The 12,530-nt window shown below is 32.1% G+C and overlaps 1 protein-coding gene across 1 annotated transcript; it reads left to right on the top strand.

Moving 5' to 3' along the window:
• Nucleotides 1-8,632: 8,632 nt before the first annotated feature.
• On the top strand, nt 8,633-12,090 carry LOC110692821 (myb family transcription factor PHL11-like). The gene is made up of 6 exons (XM_021869901.1): nt 8,633-8,854; nt 10,524-10,600; nt 10,705-10,768; nt 10,920-11,016; nt 11,116-11,185; nt 11,468-12,090. Exons 1-6 carry the CDS (start codon nt 8,674-8,676, stop codon nt 11,891-11,893), a joined length of 915 nt encoding a protein of 304 aa, XP_021725593.1. The 5' UTR covers nt 8,633-8,673; the 3' UTR covers nt 11,894-12,090.
• Nucleotides 12,091-12,530: the final 440 nt, after the last annotated feature.

The raw sequence follows: 12,530 nt of genomic DNA, 5'->3' as shown, positions 1-12,530 counted from the left end.
CAGTAGCTTCTTTAGTTTTTCTCCAATGGCTTACGCTTACCGACTAACATGTGCGCACCGTCTACTATACCGGCCCAATTAGTCCAAACTCGGGGACGTGGCACGTGGTTTTCCCCGTATATTATGGCCGGCAATTGCATGAATGAATAATCATGCCATGATTTGATGTAAAGTGATCAAAATAACCATTCTCCTTTCTTACTTTACAATTTTAACTGTTTAATTCATCCAAAAATCCCAAATCCCTTACTAATTACAATTATGTGAAATTGTTAAGTGCATGCCCAGGTCACAACACAGCCCACACTTGGCTTTGATACGATGATAAATTAGAGAAAATAGAATAGAAATAGAGAATGACTTGATTTATTATTCATTGATAGACCGAGTATTTATACAAAACCTAACCTCATAAGATAGAAAATAATCTTTCTAAAAGATATACTAGCCTAACCATAAATCTTAAGATTTATCTTCTAAATAATATCTTAAATATATTATTCTCCTAATAAGATCAATACAGAAAGTACATCACATATACTACCTCTGTTAAATGTTATGTGCAATTTTGGAATATTTTATATCTCACAAATAATACCCCAAAGTTGCACATAACATTTAACGGAGGTAGTATATTTTCCGATACTAATGATATCATATCTCTAACATAACTACATACCAAAGTATATTGGTCATTTTCTATGAAAATTTAATGTACATATGTATATATACTATCATTAAAGTTTCATGGTACCATTAGATCATATCAATTAGACCTGTCAATTTGGGTCAACGAGTCATGTTTGGATTTGTTTGGGTTGTTTGATTCGAGTGGTTTGCATCGGTTGGTTTATTATAGATGAAATATGATAATTGGGTTAAATTGATTAATTTTGGGTCGTTTGGGTTGAGTCAGTTTCATAACTCGAGTTTTAAATCGGGTCGAGACAAGTTACAAGGTTGGGCCAAAAATTAACAGATCTGGATATCACATTAGTACCATTGAAATTGACATTTTTCAAATAGTAAAAATAGAGTTTTTTGGATATGGTATTTGAGTATTTCAATATACTAATGTGATACTGATAGGTACCTTAAGACTCCACTAAGACTATATAGAGCTGTCAATTCATGTAAACGGGTCGGGTTTGGGTTGGGTAAGAATGGGTTGGGTTAACTCGGGTCGGGTCAATTCAGATTAATTTCATAACCTATGCGGGTCGGGTTTGGGTTGGGTCATGCTTGAGTCGGGTCACGTCGGGTCATTCATCTTATCGGATTTGGGTCGGGTTTCGATCGGGTTACATTCGGGTCGAGTGAACAATTGGTCGGGTTTAATTCGGATTTTCACGGGTTAAAACGGGTTAGGGTAATTCTCGGATCGAGTCGGGTTCGGTTCAAGTCAATAATTTGCGGGTAAGAATCAAATCAGGTCATTCTCGGGGTTTGAGCCGGGTTCGGTTCAAGTCAATAATTTGCGGATTATAATGAGGTCTGGTCATTTCAAGTTGGGTCATTCTCGGGTTCAAGTCGGGTTCAGTTCCTGGGTCATTTCCAAGTCGGGTCATTCTCGGAGTCAAGTCAGGTTATGTTCAAGTCAATAATTTGCAGGTTACAATCAGGTAGGGTCATTTCCAAGTCAGGCTATATTCGGGTTCAACTAACTATAAATAGACAATTATCATTTTTATCAAGCTAATTATTTCCTTTGACTATAATATATATGGTAATATACTAGGGAACTATAGTCTATAATTTAAGAAGATAATTATCTTGACCATACAACAAATATATATTATATTTAACTCTTCAATTTGAGGATGATGCTCCTTTCTTCTGCTGGCCTGGATCGACTTGCATGGTCTCCCTAGAGGAAATGCTTTGATCAACAATAATAAGGTGGTCTAAATTGCATTTAAGGTGATTTGAAATCGGGTCAGGAACAATTTGGGTTGAATTTAGGTCGGGTCAATAACAAGTCATGTTAATTTCGAGTCGAGTTAGTAACAGATCGGGTTGAATTTATGGGTTGGGTAAGTAATAGCTATGGTAAAATTCGGGTTAAGTCAATAACAAGTAGGGTTGAATTTGGGTCAAGTCAATAACAAGTCGAGTTGATTTCTGGTCGGGTTTGTAATAGGTTGAGTTAAATTCGGATCGGGTTAGGAACGAGTCGGCTCGGGTTGAATTCAGGTCAGGTTAGTAATAAGTCGGGTTAAATTCAGGTTTTGACAGGTTAAAATGGGTTTGGGTCAATTTCGGTTCAAGTCGGGTTCGGTGCAAGTTAATTAAATTGGCCTTTGTAAACTGCAAATCGGTGCAAGCTGTAAACCGGTAAATTGGTCGTTTAAAAGTAAATTTAATGGTTCCACACACCCAATTGGACTCCCGGAGGGTATTAGGGACCATGGTAAACATTTCGGCAATTTTTATTTTCGGGCAAAAAAATAGTCAAAAAATTCAAAAATTGAAGGCTAATATCCACGCTTTTTGAGAAATTTTGGAGGTTTCAAGGTCCGGTGTTGAAAAGTCTAGAAATTCTATGGGATACATCTCGGGGTCATGTAATGCCGTTTGGAACCATATATGATCATTATTTGTAGTTATAAATGTTTGTGGTAGGCTTAAATTAATGAAATTGGTGCAGGTTGTAAACCGGTAAATTGGTCATTTAAAGGCAAATTGGATGGTTCCACCCACCCAATTGGACTCCCGAAGGGTAATAAGGACCATAGTAAACATTTCGGCAATTTTTATTTCCAGGCGAAAAAATTGTCAAAAAAATTCCAAAATTGAAGGCTAATATCCACGTTTTTTGAGAAATTTTGGAGGTTTCAAGGCCCGGTGTCGAAAAGTCTTGAAATTCCGTGGGATATATCTCGGGGTCATATAATTTCGTTTGGAACCATATATGATCATTATATGTTGTCATAAATGTTCGTGGTAGGCTTGAATTAATGAAATTGTGCAAGTTGTAAGGGCCTATTCTCTTACGTTGAAATTCAGTTCAGTTCAGTTCAGTTCAGCTTATTTCAGTTTAGTTTAGTTTAGTTTAGTTTAGTTTAGTTCAGCTCAGTTCAGTTCAGCTCAGTTCAGTTCAGTTCAGTTCAGTTCAGTTCAACTCAGCTTCTAATTTCCTTCTCTTATAAAATATTCATTTCAGTTCAGTTCAGTTCAGCTCAGTTGAGTTCAGTTCAGTTCAGCTCAGCTTCTAATTTCCTTCTCTTATAAAATATTCATTTCAGTTCAGTTTAGTTCAGCTCAGCTTTTAATTTCCTTCTCTTATAAAATATTCATTTTAGTTCAGTTCAGTTCAGCTCAGTTCAGTTCAGTTCAGTTCAGCTCAGTTCAGTAAATGAGAACATGCCCTAAATCGGTAAATTAGCCGTTCAAAGGCAAATAGGATGGTTCCACCCACCCATGTGAATCCTAGAGGATATTAGGGACCATGGTAAACATTTCGGAAATTTTTATTTACGGGCGAAAAAAGTCAAAAAATTACAAAATTGAAGGCTTATATCCATGCTTTTTGAGAAATTATGGAGGTTTTGAGGCCCGGTGTCGAAAAGTCTTGTAATTCTATGGGATACATCTCGGGGTCATATAATGCCATTTGGAACCATATATGATCATTATTTGTTGTTATAAATGTTCGTGATAGGCTTGAATTAATGAAATCGGTGCAAGTTGTAAACCGGTAAATTGGTCGTTTAAAGGCAAATTGGATGGTTCCACCCACCCAATTATGACTCCCGAAGGATATTAGGGACCATGGTAAACATTTCTGCAATTTTTATTTTCAGGCGAAAAAAAAATTCAAAAAATTTCAAAATTGAAGGCTTAATATCCACGCTTTTTGATAAATTTTGGAGGTTTCGGGGCCCGGTGTAGAAAAATATTAATATTTCAGGGGATACATCTCAGGGTCATATAATGTCATTTGGAACCATATATGATCAGTATTTGTTGTCATAAATGTTTTCCGGGTTATAATCAGGTTGGGTCATTTCCAAGTCGGGTCATTCTCAGAGTCAAGTCGGGTTATGTTCAAGGTTACAATCAGGTCGGGTCATGTTCAAGGTTACAATCAGGTCGGGTCATTTCCAAGTCAGGTCATATTCGGGTTCAACTAACTATAAATAGATAATTATCATTTTTATCAAGCTAATTATTTTCTTTGACTATAATATATATGACAATATACTAGGGAACTATAGTTTATAATTTAGGAAGATAATTGTCTATTTCCTTTGACCATACAACAAATATATTCTATATTTAACTCTTAAATTTAATGATGATGCTCCTTTTTTTGTTGGCCTGGACCGACTTGGTCTCCCTAGAGAAAATGCTTTGATCAACAATAATGAGGTGGTCTAAATTGCATTTAAGGTGATTTGAAATCGGGTCAGGAACAATTTGGGTTGAATTTAGGTCGGGTCAATAACAAGTCGTGTTAATTTCGAGTCGAGTTAGTAACAGATTGGGTTGAATTTTTGGGTCGGGTTAGTAATAGGTCTAGTAAAATTCGGGTCGGGTCAATAACAAGTCGGGTTGAATATGAGTCGGGTTAGTAACAAATCGGGTTGAATTTTTGGGCCGGGTTAGTAATAGATCTAGTAAAATTCGGGTCGGGTTGAATTCGGGTCAGGTTAGTAAAAAGTCGAGTTAAATTCGGGTTTTGACGGGTTAAAACGGGTTCGGTTCAATTTCGGTTCAAGTCGGGTTCGATTCAGGTCAATAATTTACAGGTTATATTTGGGTCGGGTCATCTCCAGGTCAGTTCATGTTCGGGTTCGGGTCTCACATACTCGGATCAACTCGAGTCTAGGGTTGGTTTCAAGTCGGGTTTGGGTCACTATTTTTTCGGATTTAGATGAGTCGGCTAATAATCGGATTTGAGTCGGTATTTCGGATCGGATTAACTTTTGACAGCTCTAAAATTACTATATAGTCTTCTCTAATGGTATACAAATTATACCATTTAAATTTAAAATTTCACAAAAAATGACCAAAATACCCCGACCAAGCATCCCTCCCCTATTACCTCTTGCTCCCCTCGCAACTTGTCATCAATGCATGGCGGTCTCTCGTTTTCTTCGCCGTTTTCTTCTCTACATGCTTTTTTCTTTTTCTTTTTTTATTTATTGTTTGTTTTATTCTCTTTCTTCCTTTTGTTGTTTTTTAGTCTTAGCACAATTGAGTTTTGTCCCTTGTTGGGAAAACCCTATTGTTTATAGATTATTACATGTGGAATTACATTATTATATCAAGTAATGTGGTAATGATTAAAAGAGATGATTACTCCTACAATTAGATATGATGGGGTCAAGCATTAATAATGTAAAACCAATTTAAAACATCTGCAATAATGCTTTGGATTTTAAGCTTGATTGTCCATACATAACATCAACAGATTATATCTCTGATTATAAATTGGTAAAATTATAAAATTGATGTTTAGAACTGTACATTAAAATTAATCCAAAAACACTTAACACAATCATGTTTGCATTGTTACGTGTAAATTGAAGAAATATTTAGAACCAACGAACATCAACAAAATGTACATGCATGGAGCAAACATTTAACCATTATTATGCTAAACTTATTTTAGAAAAAAATTATAAGTGCAAGCCAAGTTCATCACGATAACAATCCTCCTCACAAAGTATCAGCATTTAGTAACATGCTCAGCTTTAGAAGATTACTTAGACATTGATTATACGTAGTATTATTTCCTAAAAATATGGCATACCCAAAGGTATGTACATTGACAGCAACATGTGGCCAAATTTATCAAATTGTCTATCAATCTAGGAAGGGAGCATGAGACAATTGGCCAATGCAAGCTTATCGACTTCGAGGCACAATAACGGTGATCAATTCATATACTAGTATACAAAATTGTTAGAGCATGTTCTCATTGACTGAAATCATCAGCTGAACATAACATAATTGAACTGAACTGAACTGAACTGAACTTAGTAATTAGTGATTTTTAACTATGGATTAGTGATATTTGATTATTTATTACTATACATATGTGTATATACATATGTACATATTAAAATATTTATGAAAAATATACTTTATAATTATAATATTTATGGAAAATATAATATAAACATGAAACCCCAAAACATTTTAAACACATATATTATATAATTTAAAAATAAAATAGTATTATGACAAAAGAACACAAAACACTTTGTTGTTTAATTTTTTTTAAATAATTAAAAATAAAAAAAATAAAATTATGTTTTCAGTTGCAAATAATCGTTGCTTGTTGTACTCTACACAATTTTATTCGTTTACATGAACCAGGGATTCCATTCACGCACCAAGTTAAAGTCATGGAGCGAAGAGAAGATCATACTATGTACATTCCTAACAGAAAAACAACTATGGATATTGTACGACAAGAAATAACTGATCAGATATGGGAGTCAGTTCAGAGGAATGTCGTGGCGATGGAGGGGCTTGGTGGACAAGAAGAAGACGAAGAACTAACCGATTATGAAAATTAGTTTAAGTTGTGTAGTACTCTAATTTTCTCAATGAGTTTAACAGTAGAAATGTGTATCAAAAAAAGAGAACCATTTGAACAATGAATTGTATCAATATTATTATTATTATTATTATTATTATTATTATTATAATTATTATTATTATTATTATTATTATTATCGTTGTAATAAGAGATTAAAAGAATGAAATTTGGCTTTATATCATTAGCAATATCATTAGACATAAACTGAATTGAGCTGAACTGAACTGAACTGAACTGAACTGAATTTCAACGTATGAGAACAAACTCTTAGTTTAGATGGTTAATTAATATATTGATATGGAGTATTAACTATTAAGAAGTAAGAACTAGAGATTAAATTATTCCGTTCACAATACATATCATTGCCATAGCGACTCTCTCTACATCCAAAAAGAGAAAAAAAAAATTAATAATAAATTACTTCTTAATTAAGGTGGCATTTGAAATTAATTAGCAAGGGTGGTTAATTTTACCAAGTGACCAAATTGGTTTCATGAATCATGACACTGTCGGTCAGTTAATAATTATTAAAAAAAAACCTTCACTAATTAATTTCTTTTAATTAAATCAGACTTTGTCTTCCCTACATCTATAACAATATTTAGTTCTCTGAATCTTGTACAATATCCAAGCAACATCACCGTTGAATCCATGTATATACATACATAACTTTATAAGTATATTATGCTGTCAGTATCTCTCAAGATTACGATTCCCAACCCTAATTATTGTCAAATAATTATTAATTAATACTTTGAGTTTTTTTTTAATTAATAATGTAATGTAAAGTACAAAAGTTAGATGAAGTCCTTACAAACTTATTAGTGTTTAATTATTGTAATTTGTAACAATAATTTTGTGAATTTTGGGTATATATCTTCATGAACATCACAAATTATTGGCCCTTGCCACTCAATCTAATAATCTTCAATTGACTTTTAGACCATTTCCAATGATGAGACTTAAATGAGTATTTTTAGGAGAGAGAGAGTATTTTTTGCAATGTATACCAATAAGTTGGTATATAAACTTAACAACTCCAAAAGAAAGTTGCTAAGTTTAGATTCTCAACTTTGAGTCTCTTTGTCAAAAAGTGTGGACCATTGTCAATATTCTAATATATTTTGTAATTTATTTAAATTTTACCTTTTTTATTATTATTATTTTAGCTTCGGCCCGATTTTGGACGGGTTTTGGGCAGATTTTTCCGACCCAGCCCGAAAATTAAAGTACATATATTGAGATAATGGATAATGAAAATTAAAGTACATATATTAATTTTCATCATCCATTATCCTAATATATGTACTTTAATTTTCATTATCCATTATCCTAATATATATTGAGAAGTGGGCATAATTTTTTAGCTTTGGCCCGGCCTGAACCCGACCCAGTCCGCTAAATGATCACCTCTATAATATAGTGTTGGATATGTAATTTAATTTTCATTTTGTATTTCAATACTCAAACTTGAGTTATGGTATCCATTATCCTTCATGATATATTGTAAATTTGTAATGTCAACAAATATATATTCATTGAACTTTAATTTTCATCAACAATTATATTTAATTTTCCTCCTTGCATTGCGACATTTCATTGATATAAAAACACTTTTAATTACATTTAATTTCTTCATTTCATTCATTTACACATTCAATTAGTAATTAACTAGTGAGTTGTCTATTGTTTCTTAGGGCCAATCGATTCATGGAGACACATATTATTGGTTAGCCAATCAAGGAGTCATGCAATCCAACAAGATTCTTAAGATTATCGATCTATCCAACACCATATTATCAAGTCAATCAAATTAAATTAAAATCATTAGTGATGATTATATTAGTTAGAGTGACAATGCCACGATTAATTTGTCCAATTTAATTTTAAGCTTTACTTCTCATATATTATACTTTAACCAAATAAGTTTTAAAACATTATAGGGATTTGAACTTAATTACAAGCTATAAGGGGTTGGAGAATGGAGACAAATATAATATATAAAAATTATTATGTCGGACACATACTATATATTAACCTACGTTTGCTTGTAAACTTTGTAATATAATTATATTTGTGATCGATCTCAAATATTTATTAGAGAAAGAGATAGATAAGAGATGGAGGGAGGTATGAGCGGAGTATACGGCGGTGGAGACGGCGGAAGCTTCCCGTACCACCATCATCAAGCGTTAGAAGGCGGTGTTTTGATGTCGAGGGACCCCAAACCACGTCTACGGTGGACTCCTGATCTTCATGAACGTTTTGTTGATGCTGTTACCAAGCTTGGTGGTCCTGACAGTATGTTTTATTTCCCTCTCTTTCACTTTTTTTCTTTACGTTTAATTTATGAAAATCCGATATTTCAAAAGTTAAATTTCAAAAGTTAAATTTTGTTGTAATTTGGATAAATAATTGAGCCAATTGGAGGAAAATGATTTATGCAACTCTAGGAAAATTATTCGAATGTTTTCTCATCTTAGAATTTTATTATGAGGTTTAGGTTAATTTACCTATGTGATTGCTGAAATTGATCAATGAACTAGGTAGCTAGTATTTGCAAACATTAGAGTTAGCCATTTTTATAAGATCATCAAATCACAAAATTATTGGAATTAATTTTTGAAACCTTTATGTTTGATGGGATATGAATGTCTTTAAGCCGATCAATTAACTAATCATTGACTAATTTAGCAATCTAGATGGAATTAATAGTTGCTTTTTTGACAAATTAGTAGCTTTAATTTAATAGGCATTGAATTAGAAGATTAATTATTACGAGTAAAATACTATAATTATTGAATTATTTTCCTTTTAGATATTTTAATTATTCTAGTCCTTCTAATTCTATATTTATTTACTTATTTATTTCTCTGTATTATTATTACTATTAATATGCATGTTTCATTGTTTTGGGAACCAAATTCCTACATACATTACTTTAATTAATCGGTACAGTATAATGTTGGAGCATCAACTAATTAACTGTCCAAAAGTTACAGCAGTTAATATGTGCAATTGTGAATGCAACAAAATGATAATAATACAAGGCTATAAACAAGTTTATTAATTGTCAGTGTAATGTTGGAGCATTATTTAGGGTAAAATAGAACCCAAACATGTCAATATGATGGATAAACTCTTATCATGATGTACTTGGGTGTAGTAATTCCTAGTACTTGATTGAGTAAAAAATGATTAACACTGAAATACTGAATGTATTTTTTTTTTAATACTTTTTACAAGCATATTTACTTATTTAGCATGCATTGGATTCTGCATTAGTTATCTAGAGACTAGAGTAGTTTTTGGCAAAAGTGGCCTAAATTAACGGCTTCTGTGTAGAGTTTGCAAAAGCTAGACAAAATCCAACATAGCTAAATTCTATTTTTCGGATTTTTTTATTTTTTTTTAAATAAATTATGTATGGAGTATTACTGATGATGAACAAGTGAACAACTATTACATTTGAAAACTAACTTGAACAACTATCAAGTATATATGTAGTACAATTATCTATATACAACCAGTCGATCGTATAGTATTTGTATTTCGTACAACAATCGTTATTAATTTTAATTTGTCCATGTGAACACATGCGTTAAAAATGATCTATAGGATACAACCGGTTCAATGACAAATATTTTTAATTCGATCAAAAGAAGGTAATATTCTATCCAGTCATAATAGTAAAGATACGTAACCAAGCATGCTTATTGGTGTAGAGTTGGTAGGAAACTCATCTTATGACTTTCAGGTAACAAATTTGAGCTCAACTAACAACAAATGTTTAGGAATAGGCGAATAGCTAGGGAGATTCCATTACCTCCCCTTTTACTCTTAAGCAATCGTTAAGAGCAATGCATTCATACATGATATGATTAGAGTGCTTAATCTGCTTATAGTATACTGTTTGAACGTGTAATTTATTTCCTATTGATGTCTAACTTGATCGAATTAAAATTTGTAGAGGCAACTCCTAAGTCAGTGTTGAAGTTGATGGGATTAAAAGGGTTGACATTGTACCATTTAAAGAGCCATTTACAGGTATTTAATTATCATTTCACTCATTAATAATTCATTTTTCATATATAAATTTGTCCTAAATTAATCTGTCAATTTACTCACTAATTGTTGTTAATTATGTGTAGAAATACAGGCTTGGACAACAGTCTAAGAAGCAAAATAGTTCTGAAGGGAAAACAGATTCCACTAGTAAGCCTCATTTTTACTACGTTTAATTATTTTTGATATCAAAAAAATATGCCATTATAATTTAAATTATACTTAGCTTGTACGTACTATACTTTTGCATGAATTAATTTTGTTGTGATTTTAATTATGCAATTAAATTATTTTCTTGAAGATCCGAGAAATTCATACTCAAGATATAGCCTTCACTGCTCAGAGGCAAGTACTAGTGGTACAGGCCACGGTTCATCAAGTGGAAGTTACGATCTAGGGTATGTGTATAATTGATCATTCTTTGAAAAATGTACTTTTAAATTGTTACAATTTGAAACAATGGAAGTACTAATAGTCTATTCGTATGATTTGAACAGAGATATTCCAATCACGGAGGCACTAAGAAGTCAACTCGAAATACAGACCAAATTACAAGATCAATTAGAGGTGCATGTTTTGTTTTCAAATCTTAAAACAAATAAGAGTAATAATTAAGGGTCTGTTTACTTCAGCTTAATTTCAGTTCAGTTTAGTCCAGTTCAACTTTAATCAGTTCAGTTTATCATATCAATTCCTAATTTTCTTCTGTCATAAAATATTCATTTCAGCTCAGCTCAGTTCAGTTCAGTTTATTTTCAGTAAATGTGAACAGATCCTAAGTAAAACATTTATTTTAAGGTTAAAATATAGAAAAGTACATATTCTAATTAACAACTATTTTATTGACAGGTTCAACAAAAATTACGAACAAGGATAGAGGCACAAGAAAAGTACTTACAAGCCATATTATGCAAAGCGCAACAAGGCATTTCTGTTGATATGAGTTGCCCTAGTAGTAACAATAATAGTTGTAACAATAATGATGATAATAATCTAAGTAATCAAGAAAGTCTAATGTTTAGTGAACATGTTAATAGTAAGGAGATGAAATCAATTTTTGATCAAATTTATCCTGATCATCGTCGGTCCGAAGGCGATCATCAAGATTACAAGGGAGATTTGTTGAAGATTAAGCATGAAGCAGGTGCATCAGGAAATTATTGTTCCTTGCAATTGAACTTAAACAATGGTAGTGGTACTAGTAACCATGGTTATGACTTTGGTGGTGCACATGGGGCTGAATTTGAAGCCAAATTGCTTGCTTATAGAAGATAATAACAACAATTTGACCAAAGTTTAGCCTCCTAATTATTACTGTACTTTAATTTGTTAATGATGTATAGGTACAATTCTAATTAGAATTAAATATACAAATGATTTAATTTGGATTTTTTTTATTATATTATTTCTTCTTTCGACGTTTCTATATTTTGTCCATAAACATTTATGAACGAGCATTTCCATGCTCATGTTCTAGATTATTTTAATTTGTTCAAAATCGATTGGACTATTAAGCTAACGACTTAAAGTAAGAATGAATTCAGGATTGGTCAATCTTAAATCTTAGCTCATCAATGAGAGTAATACAAGTACTATTAGGTATAGACACATTGCCTCTTCGACTTGGGGTGGTCAATCCTCTAGTTTCAACCATACCTACTAATTTATTATCGGCTATTATATTTGCTCACTATTTTCTAAATCACCTTCTTTTAGTCCTTTGTTGTCAAAAAAAAAAAAAAAAAAAAAAAAACTGAGCAAATTCAATTTGCAAATCTATTTTTCTTCAATCCTCAATTGGCAAACCTCAAATCCTTTGACAGACGAACTCGATCCTCGTAATTATTCTTGTCAACTAAGGCTTATCTTAGCATAACATTAACAAGTTGTCAATTTGTTTCTAAAGTCACCA

Source organism: Chenopodium quinoa, unplaced genomic scaffold (assembly GCF_001683475.1).
Source record: "Chenopodium quinoa cultivar QQ74 unplaced genomic scaffold, ASM168347v1, whole genome shotgun sequence".
In the NCBI taxonomy this organism is placed as follows: Eukaryota; Viridiplantae; Streptophyta; class Magnoliopsida; order Caryophyllales; family Amaranthaceae; genus Chenopodium; species Chenopodium quinoa.
Note: the sequence above shows the minus strand (reverse complement) of the source record. Positions and strands in the feature narration are given on the sequence as shown.